Here is a 20,087-nt window from a genome sequence, read left to right as displayed (position 1 = left end):
CCGGGGGCGGAGCGGAACCGGGTCTGAGGGAGGAGCGGGGCCGGGGGAAGGAGGGACTGAGGGAAGGCGGGACCGGGGGCGGAGCGGGACCGGGTCTGAGGGCGGAGCGGGGCCGGGACTGAGGGCGGAGCGGAACCGGGACCGGGGGCGGAGCGGGACCGGGGGAAGGCGGGACTGAGGGTGGACCGGGCCTGAGGGCGGAGCGGAACCGGCGCCGCTTCCGCCCCGCGCGGCGCTTCCGGGTCGGCGGTGCCCGGGGAAGCGGCGGCTGCTGCGGAACCGGCGAGACTCGGCCGGGCATGGGCGGTGAGGAGGGAGCGGTAGTGGGGCCGGGAGAGCCGGGGGCGGCCGGGCCGGGCCGGGGCAGCGGCGGTGACGGGCCCTTGGGGCAGAGCGGGCCGGACCGGGCCGGGCCCTCGCGTGTGGGGGAGGCCAAGCTGAGGGGACCCGCCGGCTCCTTTGGGGCCGTTGGTTTGGGACTTTAACGGATTCTGCTCCGRGAGAGGCGGTTTTTCAACGCATTGTAACAGATGCGGTGTTAAAAGGATTTCGGTTACCTTTAAATGATTAATGCGGGTGGGATTTTTTAGTGTGGAACCCATTTCTGTTTGATTTGCAGGTGCTGGCAGGCCTTGAGGGCTTTAATGGAAGTAGAAATGCAGTAAACCAGTGGATGAGGCACAGAATTAAGTCTCAGCATCTGGAAGCTTTAGACAGAGTGTCAGTGTATTAAACGTTGGAGGTCGTGGTTTTCCAAAGGACCTGGATATATTTCAGGGCTGTAGAGCAGTAAAATGTTTGCCAAATTGAAGAAGAAGATCGCGGAGGAGGCAGCGGTTGCTCCCAGGCCCGCAGGAGCCGCCCGCATCCCCAGGTCTGTCAGTAAGGAATCGATCACGTCTGTGGGAGCAGACTCCGGAGACGACTTTGTGAGTTACACCTTGCTGTGAAATCTGATTTCTCTGGCAGCATTTTTATGACGGTTTTSCAGACAGCCATTTCAAGTCTAGTATGTGATTTGAATACGTGCKGTGGTGTCTTTGTATCTCTTAGTGCATAAATGTATCGTTAGCTTTAAACTTAAATATTGCAGAGAAAATGTTTGTTAAACACAGCTGTTGCCAGGAGGCTTTCATTCCCATGAAAACATGAGTTACAAACCTGTTTCAATATAAAACGTTGATAAATAGACATAAAATATTGAATAAAGCTATAGTTATGCGTAAGATACCTATTAGTTAAACTAATTACTYTGGCATAGAATCCTAGAATGGTTTGAGTGGGAGGTGACCTTACAGCAGGATGGTGACCTCATCCACCCCCTGCCATGGGCAGGGACACCTTCCTCTACACCAGATTGCTCCAAGTCCTGTCTCACCTGGCCTGGAACCCTTCCAGGGATGGGAAAGCCACAGCTTCTCTTTCATTAGGAAAGCCAGCTAGATGCTGGCCAGTTATCATTTTACCTCTTGGCTTCTTGGTGCTTTTCCTACCTGAGACATTGTATGTGTCTCTGTTGAAAATGTGTGTGTGGTGGTGTTGCACGCAAAACTATTGTTTTCCTCTCTTTCATTATAAAACTTTGTTTGAATAAGTGATGAAGTTTCCAGGAGCGTATGGGTTAAATGAAACCCTGGAATGCTCTGGCATCTCTGCCCTGGATGGCTGTCTGTCACATTTTTGAAAGCCTGGATTAAGGCAGTGTCACCCCACTGCTGGAGCCAGCAGGACCCACTGCAGACCCAGCAGCAAATCTCTGTTTGCTGTCTGCAAAGTGAAGAAGTTATTTGCACAGTTGAGCTTTAAATATTTTTTTCTGAAGTTCAGCTTCAATTCTGTTAAGCAGAAAGTTGGAGCTCCTGATATYTAAATACATTTTAGTATTTATTAGTCTTGCTTTTCAGAGGGGATTTTTTATCACTGAAGAAATTCTCATGCAGAAATTCTGTTTACCATCTTGCAAGTTTAGAAAACAGAAAACAAATAATGATAGTGACTGAAGTCTTGAGTGGTTTTCAGAAAACCTCCAAGAATTAGTYGTTTTATCAATATTCATTTAGCTGCTCTTACTATTGATTTTTATGGAGCAAAAGCCACCAGAGGATTCATAAGTCAGTTATGCAGCAGATTTTGCATGGGCAGATTGCTGCATCAGGGCTTCAGTGAGCTTGTCCCAATTGAAAAGTATTACTGCTTCTTTTCTAATTACTTTGATTTTTGCTTTGASCTTTCCTGGTGTCTGTGCTGTAGAGCCTGATTTCCTCCCCTTCAGTCATTCCATTCCAGCATCTCCTCAGTGACAGTTTGGACAAACAGCCCCAGCTCCTTCCCAAGCGTTGTGCTCTGGGGAACAGGCAGCCTGGCACAGCTCGCTGTTTAAGCTCTTGCTGGTTTTCTCCTTCAGCACTTTTTACACATTCTGCTGTGCTAGTACAATTTTCCCCTTTATGTGAAAAACAAGTGCTGTTCCTAGGCAGCAGAGTGGTTATTATCCCAGACTTAATGTATGGCAGGATCACTTTTTCTAAATTTTGTAAGTTATRGAGTGTTGCTTTTCTCCCAAGGCTTCTGATGGAAGCAGCTCCAGAGAGGATCTTTCMTCCCAGTTGTTCAGAAGAAATGAACAAATAAGAAAACTGGAGGTGAAGCTGTCTGGTATGTGATACATGTAAAACTTGCTACTTAATAGAAGTGTTTCCTTTGAATGTGAGTAGTTTAATTGATTAAAAATACATGGGGTTAGGGTCTTTTGAAAATTGATTTGTAGCAGCCCTGTTGATTGCCAACAAAGGAACATCCATTATCAGATGGCAGACACCTTTCCTGAACAGAGTTAAATATATCACTGTTCTGTGATGAAGTAAAAAGGGGGGGACTGGGGACTGTTGTTCATGCTCTGGTTCTGCCCTTGTCTGTGTGACTGACACCCCTGGGACAGGCCCTTCTGTTTGTGCCAACCCTGTGGACAGTACAGAACTCTTTGCTTGTGTTCATTGTTGTGGTCACCCAAGTTTTGCTCAGCAGGAATGATTTTCTGATTAAGAAAATCATTGTCATTTGCCACTCATCCTTTTTTCTTTTTTTTTTGTTACCCTAAAAATGTCCTTCCCCAATGTCTGCCCATTCCTGGTCTGTTCTTCTCCCTCCTCACACAAGATTATGCTGATCAGATCCGAAACTTGCAGAAGATAAAAGAGAAGCTTGAAAATGCATTAGAAAAGCATCAGGATTGTACGTACTTTTCTCTTTTTCTTTTAGTTTGCTTTTTTTTTTGAAATTGAAAATTGCTGTGGTTGGAAGGAAAGGGGTTTGTTGTACAGGTTTGCTAATGATTTCCTTTCAAACTGTGCACCTCAGTACTGGGAAGAATTAGAACATGAGTTGTTACCTTACTTACAGCATAACAAGCAGCAGTAGTGTGTTGAACCAAGTTGTTATTATACTCCTTTTGCCAAATTTGGGACTAACATGCAGGAAAGACCTTTTAGAAACCCACAGCTTTGTTCTAATCCAGCAATGAGCCATATTCCTGTCTGCTGTTAGCTTTGGCTCCTGGCCAGTGTGCAAGCAGGGAGGGAATGAGCGGTGCAGCGTTAGTGCGACAGCCAAGATGGGGCTAATTGCTTGCAGAAGAATCTCTTTAAAGTTATAAATAACTTACAGAAAAGTGAGAAGCGATTTTAAAAGATGAGTTTTTAATATAGCTGGTGGTTCTCTGTTGATAGCCTCCATGAGGAAGTTTCAGGAGCAGAATGAAGCTCACCAGGCCAGTCGAGCCAAGATGGCTGAAGGAATGGCCTTGGCCTTGGAAAAAAAGGACAAGGTAACAGAGCTTGAGCTGGACTTTTGATTCTCCTGACCCTGATGTTTTAAGCAGGTGTTGCTGTTAATTAAAATAATTGTTCAGCACTGTGTGTGAGTGTGCCAACACTGAGGGAAGGAGGGAGTGCTGAGCTCAGTGCCARGAATGGTGCTGGACTTGTCACTGCTCAGACTGTTCCGACTGGTTTTAACAAGAGCCCACAAAAATTCCTAATGAAAGGTTAAGCTTGTGCTTTGATAACATTCAATGGCAGCAGACCTGTTGTCACTTTTATTTTACTTGCATTAAGCTTWTGTATTCAGGTATCTTAAACGTTCCTCAGCCTTTATCTATTCAAGCAMTGGYTGTKACTCTACTGCTGCCATTTRTTTTTTAAATCATTACCAAAGTTTAATATCTGCTAATAATACAAATTTTTTTAAAACCATAATTGCTGTCCTTGAAAGTCTAGAAATAGRTTTTGATTTCTTTTTTCTCYYTTCTTTCTTTCTTGTTCAGGAGTGGATGGAAAAACTTGGTCAAGTTGAAAAGGTATTTAACCACRGAGGTTTTTCTTGGGGGGTGTAATGTGTCTCTGTGTGTGTATTTGTAACCACCAAMCTGTGCACTTCCAACTCTATCAGAACTCAACTCTATTCAGCCTTTTCTATTATTTAATCTTTGTTCAGTGGGAGAGGCCAATAATTTGCTTTTGTTACCAACTCCAGTGCCTGGGGAGGTATTTCTGCAATTCTTTTTCAGGGTTGTGATGAAAAGGTTGTCCTCCTGTAAGGTGGAATACTGTCCTTTTGTAAGAGTTCAGTTTAGGTGGTCATTGGTGGCATTGTAGTGAATTCAGATTTCTGTTTGTATTTTTTTTGAGTTTGGTACTTTGCACAGTGACATGAATCTGAAAGGATTTTTAGTTCTATATGGAGCACCATCAGGAGCTGTATGGCTGCAAGACAAGATTTCTTTCCCAAAGGGTTCTCCTAAACTCCCATTGACTTGACATGTACCTACAGATATTCTTGGATTTCTTCTGGTTTTGTTCATTTATCAGGAAAAAAAAATGCTCCAAACACAGTTACAAGAAATGAGGGAGCAGAGTTTGAACCTTTTCCAAAAACGAGATGAAATCGATGAACTGGAGGGCTTTCAGCAGCAGGAAATTGCCAAAGTTAAACACATGGTAAGAATATTTTTATGTCTTAATTTTTTTACTAGAATATTAAGTAGCCCTGCATTCATTTTTTTAGCCTTTATGTTTGTTCACAGATTTGGTTAGTGTCAAAATCCTAACAATAGGTACTGAATACAATGTTATGTAGTTTGTTATCTCAGTTCTGCCCATAACTTAGTGAAACAGGCAACTTTCAATGAAAARGTTTATCAGTATTACTGGTCATCTGTAATGCCAAAGATAATCTTCTAATATTCAGCTTTTGAAAAAGGAAGAATCTCTTAGCAGAACAGAGCAGGAGCTCGAGGCATGTGCTCAAGAGCTGACCCAGGCTAAAGCGGAGCTGCAGGAGGCGAGGAGCGAGTCCTCGAGCCTGAGGAAGGATCTCCAGGACTTGCAGCAGCAGCTCTTGGAGCTGCAGGCTCACAGGTATGGAGCTGCTCTTTCAGAGGAGCAATGAATGTGTTTCCCCTGTATTTTTACTTCATGCCCAGTTCTGTCTCTTTGGAAGASTTTATGTATGTAATGAGTTGACTGAATTGTTGCCTCTGCTACAGCCATGAGGATGTAAATGTCAGGCCAGTGATAGTAATACTTGTTYAGGTTTTTATAAATTGAATATTTGCTTTTTTCATAGTTCGAATGCTTAACAGTCACTTTTTTGGAAAATACATAATCAAGCAGTGATTGGTGATGGTGGCTGTTTTTTAGGGCAAGAAAATTTTGTTGTTGCTTAGTCCATTTTCATAAGGAGCAGAATTATCTGCTAAAGATTATTTTTCTGGAATGGTATGTCACTTTTTTTTATTCTCTTTCTGTGAAGAGATGAACTAATGACAGCTGAGACAAATGCAGAAAATAAGATCACTGCTCTGGAGTTAAGAGAACAGGAGCTACAAACTGTCATTCAGCAGCTTTCTGTAGACTTGCAAAATGTAAGTTTGAGCTAAGTGAGAATTGATTCAAAGAGCTCCATGTCTGCAGAAGTTAGATTAGATATCAGTTATGTGGTGTTGGAAATTTAATTTCAAAGTAAATAATTTCTCAAAATGTTTAGGCTCGAGTGGCTGGTTCTGGTTGTGAGAAGAGACTGGAAGTGTTACAAGAGGAGCATGAATCTCTGAAGGTGGAATATGAGCAACAGAAGCAAAAGGTGAAGTGCTTTCAGATGCTTGTGCTGTTGCTGGTGTAAAGGTGCACATTTGGGTTATATACACCTTTGTGTTGTTGGAAGTTTGGTGTCTAGAAAGTTTTGTCTTTTCAAACAGGACTTTCCATTCTAATGGCATTTCTGAGAGTCAGAACACAACAGATTAGCTGAAAGCTTCATTACAAAAAGATTCTGTTTTTTCTCATTCTCACAGATAACTTTTGAATTTGCTGAGAAGAATAAACTTACTGAACAGCTACAGGAAAAGGTGTCTTCTCTGGAAAAAAAGCTAGAAAGAAATCTCTCAGGAGATGAACATGTGCAGGAGCTCCTCAAAGAGGTARTTACACAGTTACAGGCTGCTTAGCAGTATTACTGAGCTGTTTCTTTTGGGGTTTTTTGGTCATACATTACCTCTCACCCRTGGAAAGCATAGCTGCTGATGTCATGCAGGCACATTTGTCCCTTCAGTGTGTTTTGGCACGCTGTGCTGGGCAGAACATGTGGGTGGCTACACTGAGCCTGTTTGTGTAGATCCTGCACAGATGTCTGTGTTGGCCTTTCTGCATTGTCTCTTTGGGCACTGCATCTGTCTCCTTAGAAGGAACAGAGCAGTTCTTAGCATTCCCACAAAAGGTGGAACAATTTCAGATTCTTTTGGATTAAACCTTACAGGAACAGTGAATGCTTTTCCTTGTTCTTTGGCAAGGCAGTGGSGCAGGGAGGGGAACTGTTTGCACATAGGTGTGCAAACAGAATGTTGTATGCTGAAAACCAGCTGAAAACAGAAACTTAATGTGGGTAATCCCCTTCTCTCTTTGATTCTTGATCTCTTTCTCAAGCACTGATGCTCCTGCTYAGAATCAGCCTGGAGCAGTGTTTCCCCAGCTGGGTCTTGGGGAAACAAGGGAATGTTTGCTCTTCCCTGATCAGGGTGCCTACAGTCACATCACCTCAGTGTTGCTGTGACAAAAGAGCTTGGCTTAGTAAATTCAAGCCAATTTAAAATCCACGTGGAGATACTAAAACATTCTGTCCCATTTTAGTTTGACCTTATTAATGAAATGAAAAGAAAAATTTGAATTAACCCAACTTACGTCTTTATCCATCTTCCCTCCTGTTCTTCACCTCAATGTAATGTTCAGAAAGCTGCTGTGGAGCAGAGGCTGGAGGAGAGCAGGCAGCAGGTGCTGACAGACAGGACACAGCACAGTGAGGCTGTCAGCCGGTTGGAAACACAGGTGAGTGGTGTTTAATGGCACTTCAGARTCCCACTGTTTCCATCCTCTATCCCTACTCCTCCTCTCCTCACTGCACTCTCAGCCAAAGGTGAGACTGCAYATTTAGTCTTGAAAGGAGAATAATTGATCAGTGTGTCTGGGTATCTCCTCACTTTCATGGGTGGAGGAGGGCCTAGAGGTGATGCAGATCCTCCCTGTACTAAGAAACAAATAACTCAAGTGCATTGTGAGCAGTAGTGCTGTGGTGAGGAGYTTGTAAAAGCAGCAGGTGTCAAATAGGCAGCCTCTCTGATCTCTGTGRTTTCAGGGATTTAACATTTACCTTCCCCTCCTGGGTCTCACTGTATTATACATTTTTTTCTAATAACATAGATGCCAGTGGATAAGAATTTAATTAATGGTGTTATTTTAGAATAAAGAACTGGAACAGAAACTACGAATTGCAACAGAAACATTGAAAAAGAGCAAAGAAGCAGCTGCTGAGCAGGATCTGAAGATCCAGAAGCTGGTGAGTATCCTGCATGTTTCACTGACCAGKAACAGATCAGTCTTCAGCATCCCCAGAGACAATCACTCCTCTGTTTTGTTACTCAAGTGTTTTCTTGCTGTTTATCTCCTGAGCTCCTGTCTGTGAGTACATGACGCTGCTGCCAAAGGAATAATGTTCCTCAGTTTGCAAGTGTCTCATGGAATGGTGGCTGGTCTTGACAGAATGTCAAAATATCATTTTATTAATGTGGTGTTTTTTATTTCTCTTAAGCAAACTGATCTAGAGGCTGAAAGAAAGCAACTGCAGCAACAGATTTTAAGTGARAAACATCAATATGATCAGAAGGTTACTGGGCTGGAGTCTCAGATTGCTGCTCTTGAAAAAGCTTGGGAATTGGATAAAACAACAACTCAGCACARGATTGTAAGTGCAGAAACTGGTGGRTTGTGGGAGTCTTCACAAAATGATTTTAACACAACTTGTAGAGCTTGCTTGTTGTCTGAATGTTCTTATTCAGTGCTCCTGGCCTTCTAATACATCTCATACTTTAAGGAGCTAAATATGAGTAAAGCTTTTAGATGTGTTTAATTGTTTAAAAAAACTAGAGTAATTGTAATGCATATTTAAACTTTATTTTACAGAGCCAGTTGGAAAAGGAAAATGAAAACCTCAAGGGAAACAAAGGACAGTATGAGAGCTCTTTAAAGCAACAGGAGTCTGAGCTGAACAAGCTGAAGGTAAGGGCTGAACTRCATGGTGGTGTTGGCTCAGGACAGAGCTGAGGCTGGGGGACAGTAAACAACACAATGGGTTGCATTCAGTGCTTGGAGGCCCAGTACATTCAGGTTGCAGGTGTTTGGAACTCTTAAGTCATCTCTGCTACTCATTAGAAATGTGTTTGAGAAGCATTACATAGGGGTKATCCTATTCTGAACCAAAATGCTTGGGTCTGCCTGAATCAGGCAGAAATAATACATTCCCATATTGTCAGGCATGTGAAGAGCTTGGAAATCCTGTTAGCAGTGGTGAATACAGAATCAAACAGGTTCAACATCAAATCCCACTCTCAGTGTTCAAACCAAAAAGTTAAAAACTTAAATCCCTCTGCTGTTTACAGTTTATCCAATTTTGGCTGTAATTTTARATGGTTGAGTGCTTTTCCATAGCTACTCCTGGATGCACAATTGGAATAAAGATCTGTTGTAGCAAGGAGCTACTTCTTTGTAATAGACTTCAGGCTGAAAGATCTTACAAGCTTTGGGTTTGTTTGGGTTCTTGTATCAGTTCTGTGTTACTCTTGCATTTGTAGAGAGCAGTGGCCAGTCAAACAAACCTAACTCATTTGGAAATGATGGTGCATCAGAACACTCGTAACTGTAGTCCTAATAGATTTGGATTTAAAGATGAGAGACTGACTTGATTTAGTTGTCTCACAACCTCTCAATTATTTCTGGTTTGCAGAATGAGATGAGCAGCAGGGAAGCTGTCAGTGTGGAAATTGCCAAAGCGTTGGAAGAAACACGGAAACAGAGAGAGGAATTACAACAGCAGGTTGGTTAATAATGACTGCTTCAAAACGTRTTTGAGACTTCACCACCTTTCACAGAGGACTAGGTTTGGATTTATTTATCCTAACTTTCAAGAACATTGATCAGAATGATATCCACAGTATGTGAGACACAGCAGTGGTTTTCTGAGTAAACATGAGACTGTTTCAGAGCCCTGTGATCTGAGGTGTTACTATCCCAGCCTCTGAGCATCCCACAGCTTCTAATAAAGAAAGCTGTTTGTTCCCTTCAGTGCCTTTGTYACATCTGGGTTCCTCTGGAGCACAGCATTGTAAAATTTCACATTTCCTCATAGGGAGGAGCCTGTATCCAGTGCCCAATGTCAGTTCTGAGTAGTCTTGTTCTGCTCTTCCTGTATAAAAAATGGTGGATAATGTGAGCTTGTGTTTGTTTAAAGTAGGAACTGGCAACTGAGAAAGTTTGACTGGAGTTAGTCCCATCTTTTGGTTTCTTTATTCTTCTGGGACTGCTGTAAATCTGTGCTTGCTGGGCCAGCTCCGTGTAGAAGGGGTTTGAGGCCATCTCCTCCTTTGCTCAAGGGCTTCTTCAGCTGCCACATGTTGACTGTGACAATCTGATGGTGGCACAGAAGCCATGTGGGGTTTAGCTCTTCCAGCATTAACTTCAGTTCTTGTTACTGAGAGTGGCATTGTGGAGGTAAATGCCTGCTGAGCTTCTGAAGGATGTTGGAATCTTTCAATGCCCTCATCCTGTTTATATCTTTAATGACTTCTGTTTATTGTTTGTCTACTTTGAAGGTTTCACATCTGAATGCCTTAATGAAAGAGAAAGACCAGCTGCTTGATGAAAAATGTGATCTGCTGCTAAAACAGAAGGAAGAACTGAACCAACTCACTCAAGGTCAGACCAAATGAATCTGCTGTATCCCAGACAGCCTTAAGTACAGTCTCTACTTCTGGCCTTGCCTGGTAGATTGTAATTTTTCTAGATTTCTCTTCCATATTTAATCTCTTAGAATTTTAAGAGTGGTTTATTGTTTATTAACAATTGGACAGTCTCTCTTCTGTTTGTCTCTCTCCTGACTTTCTGTCTTCATGACAGACAGAATGGATTAGAAACTCCCATTTGATCTGAAGCACTGATTCTAAGCAGTCTCTCCTTTCCCAGACCAYGAAGCTGCCTTGCTTCAGGTGCATCAGTTACAGTCCGACATAGAAGCAAGTCAGAGCCAAGCAGTGGAGAAAGAGGAAACAGCAAGAAAGGAAATCGATGAGCTGAAGCTACAGGTACAGGAGTGCCTGTTGGCCAGAGAGCATGAGAAAAATGTGAGTGTGGTTGCAAATGCATTCTGTCAGACTTCCCAGGAAAAGAGGGAGCTGTGCAGGATTCCCCCTGTTCCATCCTGCTGGGAGCTCTTAGCTCTGACAACTCACTCATGACCTGGAGCACCAGCAGTGTAGAGCACCACTGTTTGYTGTTCCCTGCCTTCCTAAAGAAGGCTGTTTCCTGTCAGATCTGTGGCTGATTTACAAAAGACACCTCTTTACTTTATTTGACTCATAAATTTTCTTGAGAAAACCGTCATGAGACCAGTGAGGCAGAGACACAAAAGTAATAAGCAGGCCAGTAACAGATGGGGCCAACTAGGGGTGCCACAATTGCTTTCTGGTTTAAAAGCCACCCCCAAAAACAACAGCCAAAAAGAAGTCTGGCTTTCTCCCTGGGGAATATTCCTGGGCTGCAAATGTCATATCTCTCCCCTTCACTGGTTATTTTTATAGGTTTTAGAACTGGAGGAGTCAACGAGGGCCTTGAACAATGAGCATTTCCCTTCTCCAGAAAACTCTGTGGTGGAGCAGAATGGAGAGGTGGCAGCTGCAGATGTCAMTCAACTTCAGAAAGATAACAGAGAGCTGGAACAGCAAATTGCTGAGAAAAACAAGGTGAACAGAAACAACTGGTAGTCTTTCCCCTTCTAATTAGGAAGCTGAGTGATTTGGGCTGCCCATGCTGCAGCCTTAAGATGACAGGCCTGTCTGATTTGAATCCAGTATGCTGGGAGTAAATGCTGGGGTCCTGACAATGCTGTGTTAAACTCTCCTTTGCTGTGCTTACAGATGATAAAGCAGCTTCAGCAAAGAATGACAGAACTCAAGAAAACTCTCCAGAAAGAGCTGGTAAGGRTTGTTTGTTTTCAGTCTCTTCAGATGGCACTTGCTGGCAGGTCCTTGCACTGTCATTCCAAAAGCAATGGTTTATCTCTCCAAGAAAAAAAAGTCWATTTGAATAAAATTAACAGAGGTTTTAAAATTGTTATTTTTGCTCTGGGCTTGAAAATTGTTCTGAAGAAAGCCCACATTTGAAAGGCTCAGAGCAGATTAATGATAGCAGAAAATTACCGAGGGACAGTTTCTGCCATGGAGCCAGTTCCATGCTTGTAATGTTCACAGAACACTGACATCAACCAGCTCCTGTCCTGGAGTGGAGGGAGAGCTGGAGACACTCCTCTGCTCTGACCCTGTGAAGGACAAGAAGCTCTTGATGCCCAGTTTGTATTCACCTATGGATACAAAGCTCTTTAGATATCCTGAGCCCAGACCCCTCCCAGTGCCACACTGACAGAGTCTCCAATGTAATTCTCTTCTTCCTTTGTGATTTTTATTTTTGTAGAAAATAAGGCCTGACAGTGAGGTACCTGAGCTACGTGAGAAAGCAAATTCTGAAGTGCCTAATGCTTCTGTGACTGTCACCAACAACTCTGATTTGAACGACTCGAGGGAGATAAACTTTGAGTACCTTAAACATGTTGTACTAAAATTCATGTCCTGCAGGGAATCTGAGGTAAAGGTGTCACTTACCTTCTCTTGCTACATCTGTGTCTCTCTGGAAATTGCCACCTGTCATCTGCTAAAGACACTTTATGCCATTTCCATAATTTTATAATTAAAAAAGTGTACAATGGGGGCCAATGAAACAAAATAGCTAACAGCAATGTATTTGGAAGTACATGAAAGRTAAATGTGAGTTTTTAGGAGGTAGTTGCATCTGGATGTTAGAGATCTACTTCTACAAGAGATTCCCTSTGCACTGCTCTGAAGAGCACAGGGAGTATGTAATTGGCTGTACATTTAAGAAAGAGAAAAAAAAACCAAGAGAAAGAGACATAAGTGACTTGTTGGTCTGTAAGAGGTAATTCCTTGTGCATTTGGAGTGCCTTCCTGTTCTCCACATTGTGTTAAAAAGTCATGCAAAAAAACCCCTTAATTTCAATTTAGTAGGTAAGGCTAAAAAATAACTGCCCAACTCCAGAGTATCCTGAGTGCTTGACTCTGTCACTCAGTGCCCCGTGTGCCCCAGTGTGAGTACTGTGGAGTTAAAGTACCTCAGTATTTGAAATGAGGAGAATCTCTCCTGCCTTGTGCTGGTTTGAGCCACCTTTCAGAGCAGAAGCCAGGCTGCTTCTCTACTCTGACTAACCAGGCTCCCRATTGTCTTCTTTCTCCAAAACATGCAAAAAAATATTAACACAATAATATTATTGCCAGGAAACACAGAAGTTAGATACAGGCCATCCTAGTCCTTTGAAACTGGGAATAATTGTAGGCTGCTTGTCTGCTGAAGTCTGTGGCAGACCTACAGAAGTCTCTGCTGCACCATAATCCTGAGTGTAGAGCATCAAAAGCAACACAACCCTGTGGTTTCTTTCAGGCATTCCATCTCATTAAAGCTGTGTCTGTGTTACTGAATTTTTCACAAGAGGAAGAAAACATGCTCAAAGAAACTTTGGAGTACAAGGTAAGGGTTCTGTGCCTGGGACCCCCAGGAGACAATGAAAATTCCTAGATGCCAGGGGATTAGGAAAAGTGTCTTTTTCCCAAATGTTAGCTACAATTATAAATGTAACACTGACTAAAGGCAGCATGTTTAAATGACTGTAGAGTTCTAATTTGAAATTATTTTAGAGGAATATTTGTAAGTAAAATCTTCAGTCATTTTCACCTGTGGGAAGTGGGTGCTGTTCCTTCCAAATCTGATTGTGTGAAGCTGCCTCCACTTCTTCAGTCTGGAGTCTGCAGCAATCTGATTTATAAATAGTTCTTTCCATCAAGTGATGAGAATGTGGCTGTGTAATGTAAGATGTGAAAAAGAACGAATACAAGGGTGAGCCCTGTGTGATGTGTGCTGTGCTGTTGTGTCCTAGATGTCCTGGTTTGGGTCCAAGCCATCTCCCAAAGGCAGCATCCGGCCRTCTATCTCCAGCCCAAGGACTCTGTGGCCTTAAGGGAACCTGAAGGTGGCAGGCAGTACCCAGGCACTTCTTTCTGTGAAAAGAATGCTGAACACACTGCTCCAGGTGTGTCTTAATCACTGTCATTGCAGTATTTTGTACAAGAACTTGTGGCTCTGTTTACAAAACTAATACTGTGCAAGGAGACGTTTTCACTCCAGACTGCGACAGCTCTGGGCTGGATTCAGGGACCACCTGGGTGTCTGTGATGGGAGCAGCTCCTTGTGCCCATCACTCCTGGGTTCTTGGCACCACAGGGCACCGAGGAGCTGGCTGGCAGCAGTGCTGCCACTTCAGTCTCTTGGGATGGTGGTTCCAGCTGCTGTTCCAGGGTGCTGGAGTCCAGTGACTCTGGGCACAGAAAAGCTGCTTGTCTGGCTGTGGGGAGCCAGCAATGAAAACGTGTTGGTAGAAGTGTGTTGAGAGTGGGATGGTTTGCAAAGCTTTTCACGGGACAGGAGCAGGAGCTTTAACCAAAAAAGAACTCTGCCTTGCCTTCTAATACTGACATAACTAATGGTTGGCATTTTTTCATATCACTGTGTAATTTAAGGTGCATTTATCCTRGCCTGCAGTCCTCAAGGCTGCATGTTGATGATTATTTAATTTGAGAGCACAACTTTAGAGTTGTCTGATTTTACTTTTCTTAAAGAAAAATAATATTTAAAATGGTCTTAATTATAGTACCTAATCCTCAGTCGCCTTTAAAACTAATCCATTAGCCTGTTCCATGGATTGTTAGCAGTGGGAAAAGGGGTAGGAAACCATTTTAAATTTTTAAAGATGAGTTCCAGGTATTGTAAATCCACACTGAAAAATACCTTTTATTTAAAAAAAATAAAAATAAAAATCTAGTGACAAAGGGTCAAGAATGCTGGTACTAAACACTTTTATTTTTTTCTTCCAAGTCTGTTAGCAATACATCCTCATAAACAGGATCTGCCTCTTTGGTTGTGGTTTTCTGTACTTCAAATACTGATACTTAAAAACTGTTATGAACATGCTAACTGTGTCCTGACTATATGGTAAAAGAAATGCTGCTTAGGAGGGGTTTTGGGGCAAAATTCAACTCTTAGTGAACAAATTATGGTTCCATCACCTTGTTTTCCTAATACAGTCAGGAAAGTGGACCAAGGTGGCACTTCCCCCCCTGAAAGCACAATTCTGCTCACAGTTATTAATACCACTGCAAAATCTGGATCCAAATGGGAAGCAGCACTGTCTTACTTCTTAAAAATGAAACCTATTTCTAAAAAACTACGTGTGTATGGAATTCGGTGAGCAAGTTGCAATTCGGAGAATTCTCGTACAGGGAAGTTCATACTTCTACTGAATATATTCAGGACAATTCAAGCTTTCTCCAGTGGAGATGCAGTCACTGTTGAGGTGTTTTTAACTTGGTTGACAGGGCTCTGACTGACCTTGGTGTGGCTGGAGGTGCAGCAGGGGAGCTGCAAGGKGTGAGGTCAGGTGAGCTCAGTCAGCAGAAGGTGATGGTGCTGATCCAGAGGATCCAGACCTTGCTGCTCTCCCAGACAGCCCCATCCCAGACACAGGTACTGCCAGGAGCTGTTCTGGGCACAGGGGATACTCTACTCCTCAGCTTAGAGCCAGGCTGGATTTATCTGAAGTTAAGAAAACCAACAGGATTCTTTTCGTACACTAAAGCTTGTCCAGTCTTTAGTAAATGGATTCATGGCACTTCCAGACAGGATAGAGCATGGAAGGGTTCAGCCCTGCTCTATGTGAAAAGAGACAATCAAAAAGTACATTTATTTCAATTGTTTCTCTACTGATACACAGCAGGGTGGAATAACCCTGTTGGTTCTGGGAAGATTTTATTCTCTGAGATCTTTTCCTTTCTAATGTTCCTTTGCCCTGCCCTGTTTTTGTGGGACCAGGGGTCAGGACTCCCTCACTCCCACCAATCCCTGCTGAATGATGATTGGGTTCATGCTGATCCTGGCTTCAAAGGTTACTGCTGAACACTGAGGAAAACAGGACAGGCAGCCTGGAATGGAGTGACRAAGTGACAAACTAAAATCTTAGGTTATATATCCACTAACAACTTCAGTTCAGATCCCAAAGCTCATASAGGATCAACTTATCATAAAGTAGTTCTTAAGTGTTGAATTTTCATTAGATATCAGAGTGAGACTGGTGTGTATAGATGTATTAAAGAGCTAATGCACTTTCCCTTGTCTCAGACAGTGGTTATACATGATCCTTTCTATTGCCATTGGATTTCTTTCCTTCTATGCTGTAAATACAGATTGTATGATGAAACACTATGAAATTTGTGGTGCAATACATTTTGGATCAAACCCCTAATCTTGATTTCTTTCTTTATATAGTACTGGTTGTCTCCCCTGGGATGCTATAGCTATTTAAAATTTAATTATAAAGTGTTACCCAAGCCCCACCTTTGCCCAGGGTGGGGATGGGCAATGGCAGCAGTGCCACCACGGCCTTTCATAGGGAGTTGTGCCACAATGAGGTGGCACTTCTGCCTCYTAAATCACCTCCCACCCACCAGGARCAGCTGCTGCTGCACTTTGAGCAGCTGATGGAAGGAGGACTGGGTGGAGCTGCTGCTCCTTGGTGCCAAAGGGCAGCGAGCCCTGCCCAAGGCAGAGGGACCTGGGGACAGCCATGGCTCAGGAGTCCTGTCCTGCCTGGCAATAGCACGGGAAAAAATTCTGCTGCAAAGGACACACTAATGCAAAAATTACAAGTTCTGAAGTTTCTCCTCGACTTTCTAGCATGGATAAGAATATAAAAATCAAACCTGGTGTGAGTATGTATCTAAGAAGTTGTGGTTGGAAAGCTGAGCTTGGTCTCAAATCCAGGACACAGCTGGATTTGAGGACAAATTCTCTTAAGTAGCTGGAGTTAGGAGCAATCACAGACAGGACACTTAGCTTGGACTCAGTTATTGCTGGCCTGCTTTGGAATAAGCATCAGACTTAAAGTTTAGCTGAAAAGAAATTCTTTAACTCGTGTGATCCAAGAACTTTATTGATGCAGCAGGCACTTCACTTTACATGGAACAGTCCTTTGACCACACGCTGAAAGCTGCTGTTCTAACAGCCCTTCTCCCAGCATCAGCTGCAGGATCAGCCCAGACACAGCTACCTTGGGACTAAGCAGGACACACGGGGGCTTGTATCACCACACCTGGCTAAAGCAGCATCTGAAATACCTGTTCACTTACAGTGAGGAGGCAGCAGTGTGCCTTCTCTCTGCCTGGTAAAGAAGGGAGCAGGAGAATGTCTTGGCTCCTGTATGTGATAGTCGAATATGCAGGAATACCTTTACTCTTCCCCCACCTTTAAGGTTAAAAGCATTCCAAGAGGAGGTTACTGTAGGATTTCAGTAGATTGCAATCTCTAAGAAAGATGGACCAGTGTCATTTCAGCTCATTCCTTCTTCTGAGTCCAAACCTGACCRTCACCTCTGTCCAAGTTAACAGTCTTTACACAGTCTTTCTTGCTGTAAGAACTCTTACTATGGAGCCCAGGCCTCCTACTGCCAGCGCCTGTGGGAAAGGAGAGAAGTTACAAAGTCACTGCATCCCACAAAGAACAAACACTGAAGGGTTGAGCTACAAAGGGAATACAGCTCTGCTCCAAAATCAGACACTGTCATTYTCCACAATCTAACCATCTTTTGGATCTTGAGGATTGCAGTGTTGCATGTCAGTGACAGGGCAGAATGTCACACCTCCCGTATCCCTGAGCAGGAGAGGAGGAAGAAGGGCTCAATTCCATTTCATTTGTGTCCCTCAACATAAACAGTGTTTCCTTCTGAAGTCTAGAAGATGGAGGTGATTTTATGAAAAAATAAATATTTAAGCTGACTGCTGAAAATAGGGCATTTAGTTTGCAGCCACAATTCCAACAAAGCCCAGGGATATGGGAGCAGCACAGGGTAACTTGGAGCAGGATTTGCAGGTGCTTCAGGCAGGTAAATGTTCCTGCCACAGACCTCGTCCAGAGGACAGACTGGAACTACCACTGAGCAAGCCACAGGTCCTACCAGTACTGCCACAAAGCAAACACCAGGCTTTAAACCCTGCCCAGCCTATTAAACCTGCCTTGWTCCTTTCACAAGAGAGGATGAGATGCCTTTCGTGTCCCTACACGCTCTGAGCACCAGTCAGGGTGGTGCTGTGTCACCTCCAACGCTGGGAGCACCCACCCATGCTTACCTGAAAACACCTCAGTGGGAACAACAAGAAAAAAGAAAAAAAAAAACAAGTGGAAACATGTTCCTTGCTGTCCTGAGAAATTCCCTCCTCCCTGGTCATGGCTCGGCAAAGCTGGTGATGGCAGCCAATRGCTGGAGTCACACCACACCTTTTAGGAAAAAGCTCTGCACCTTGGGAAAAGGACAGCAGCATTGACAGCAGCTGGGCTGCACAGGAGCTGCAGCATTCCCAGAGCACTGACAGCCAGGCTGCAGCTGAAATGCCTCTGTGGGGAAGAGTTCAGCTGGATTCCTGCCCGGGCTGTGGCACCCAGCAGCTGCTTCAGGGCTGTGCCTCACCCCGAACGCCTCATCCCATCCCAGAGAGGAGGAAGGTTCCACACTCAGCTGCTGAACACATCCCACATTCTCTGTTTCACAACAGAAACACAAGAAGTCCGCACTGCTCTCCAACGGAATCTCTGGAGACCTCAGAATCCTCTCCTGGGCAAGCCCAACAGATTTGCTAAATCCTGGGCTCAGCTGATAAAAACTGCCCAAGCTGAGGCAGCCGGAGCCCCCTGAGCTGCAGCTGCCCCTCCATCCAGCCACATCTCCACTCCCAGCCCTGCTCCTCGGCAAAGCTGCCTCGTGTTGGGTAACAAAGGCAGCACGAGGATCCTCCAGCAGGAAGAAGTCCCTGCCACACATTTCCCCATGGCAGAGGGKAAAGTTTGAAATAAAGGCAAAGGCTTTACACTGAGCTGCTCAGGGAGGAGGCTCTGCCATCACCTCCTTCCCTTCAGGGGCTCTCCCGACACCACTGACCCCGACCCCGCGAGTGCTGCTGAGCCAAGAGTGCCCCCGACACGTACCTTTTCATGCCACTGAAGTAATATTGCACTGCTGTTTTCTGTTGGCTTTTCAAATCCTTTATAAATGTACTTCATTAACAAGTCAACACCATTTCTGTCTAAAGAATTCACCGCTTGTTCTATTTCACTGCTTTTAAAAGACGTGAGGACTTTAAGCATCGTTCCCTGGGCCTGCTCCTGGGAAAAGGAGAAAGGAATGTGAGAACCAGACGGTTGGGAACGATCCCAAGACTGGTGTGTGGCAAGAGGTGGCCAMGCTCCAGGCTGGGTTATTTCTGTAAACGAGGTGAGCAGTTTTGGGGTTAAAGGAGGAAGGGGTGAACACACGGGGATCACCCATGGCAGCACAAAGCTCAGTAACCACAGCGGTGCAGCCGAGATCTCTGGGTGCCACTGTCACTGGGTGCCAAAGCGCCCAGCGGTGCCCGGTGCCCGTTACCTTCATGGCCTGGTTCCTGGTGTTGCCCGGGGAGCTGCGGATGGCGGTGTGGAAGGCCCGGAGCGCTTCACCTGTGCGGCGGCAGGTCAAGGACTCAAACCGGGACCGGGCAGCGCTGCGCTCCGAACGGCCCCGCGGCTCCGGGAGAGGAACGGGCTGGGAACGGCCCCGCGGATCCCGGGAGAGGAACGGCCCCGCGGATCACGGGAGAGGAACGCGCTGGGAACGGCCCCGCGGATCCGGGAGAGGAACGGCCCCGCGGCTCCCGGGAGAGGAACGCGCTGGGAACGGCCCCGCGGATCCCGGGAGAGGAACGCGCTCGGAACGGCCCCGCGGATCCCGGGAGAGGAACGCGCTCGGAACGGCCCCGCGGATCCCGGGAGAGGAACGCGCTCCGAACGGCCCCGCGGATCACGGGAGAGGAACGCGCCCGGAACGGCCCCGCGGATCCCGGGAGAGGAACGCGCTCGGAACGGCCCCGCGGCTCCCGGGAGAGGAACGCGCTGGGAACGGCCCCGCGGATCCCGGGAGAGGAACGCGCTGGGAACGGCCCCGCGGATCCCGGGAGAGGAACGCGCTGGGAACGGCCCCGGGGATCCCGGGAGAGGAACGCGCTGGGAACGGCCCCGCTGCTCACGGGAGGAGTGCGGCCGCTCCCCGGAACCCCCCGGCCCAAAGGATATTGCCTGAGCAGCGCCTCCACCTCCGGGCTGGCATCGGGCTCGGCCGCCGCCGCCTCCTCGGGCTCCTCCACGAAGCGATTCTCGTCGTACTGATCGATGTCCAGGCGGCGGAAGCGCGACGAGAGCGTGCTCCGCGCCATGCCCGCCCGCACCGGCGCCGCGCCAGCCGGAAACGGCACCGGGCCCGCCGCAACCGGAACCGGAACCGGAACGGGAACC

At 45.4% G+C, this 20,087-nt stretch overlaps 2 protein-coding genes across 4 annotated transcripts; one reads left to right on the top strand and one right to left on the bottom strand.

The window, feature by feature from the left end:
• The first annotated feature begins 214 nt into the window (after positions 1 to 214).
• Positions 215 to 15,058, top strand: GOLGA1 (golgin A1). 3 transcript variants are annotated; one of them, XM_057372907.1, is made up of 23 exons: positions 215 to 306; positions 620 to 929; positions 2,565 to 2,655; positions 3,157 to 3,231; positions 3,726 to 3,823; positions 4,322 to 4,354; positions 4,866 to 4,994; positions 5,257 to 5,414; positions 5,809 to 5,920; positions 6,043 to 6,138; positions 6,350 to 6,475; positions 7,281 to 7,376; positions 7,789 to 7,884; positions 8,137 to 8,289; positions 8,508 to 8,603; positions 9,328 to 9,417; positions 10,193 to 10,295; positions 10,563 to 10,720; positions 11,177 to 11,338; positions 11,513 to 11,572; positions 12,066 to 12,236; positions 13,104 to 13,190; positions 13,597 to 15,058. In XM_057372907.1, exons 2-23 carry the CDS (start codon positions 795 to 797, stop codon positions 13,675 to 13,677), a joined length of 2,406 nt encoding a protein of 801 aa, XP_057228890.1. In that variant the 5' UTR covers positions 215 to 306; positions 620 to 794; the 3' UTR covers positions 13,678 to 15,058. The 3 variants fall into 3 exon arrangements, with proteins under 3 accessions (XP_057228890.1, XP_057228891.1, XP_057228888.1); XM_057372908.1 differs by having other exon boundaries at positions 5,245 to 5,414; positions 10,563 to 10,681; XM_057372905.1 differs by having other exon boundaries at positions 5,245 to 5,414.
• Positions 15,059 to 16,683: 1,625 nt separating this feature from the next.
• Positions 16,684 to 20,081, bottom strand: ARPC5L (actin related protein 2/3 complex subunit 5 like). The gene is made up of 4 exons (XM_057372909.1): positions 19,869 to 20,081; positions 19,186 to 19,258; positions 18,747 to 18,923; positions 16,684 to 17,221 (listed from the first exon to the last, which is right to left on the bottom strand). Exons 1-4 carry the CDS (start codon positions 20,006 to 20,008, stop codon positions 17,159 to 17,161), a joined length of 453 nt encoding a protein of 150 aa, XP_057228892.1. The 5' UTR covers positions 20,009 to 20,081; the 3' UTR covers positions 16,684 to 17,158.
• Between the last annotated feature and the right edge of the window lie 6 nt (positions 20,082 to 20,087).

The sequence above is a fragment of the Malurus melanocephalus genome, unplaced genomic scaffold (genome assembly GCF_030028575.1).
Source record: "Malurus melanocephalus ecotype Western Australia unplaced genomic scaffold, MMel_1.1 scaffold_181, whole genome shotgun sequence".
In the NCBI taxonomy this organism is placed as follows: domain Eukaryota; kingdom Metazoa; phylum Chordata; class Aves; order Passeriformes; family Maluridae; genus Malurus; species Malurus melanocephalus.
This window is presented reverse-complemented; position numbering and strand designations above follow the sequence as displayed.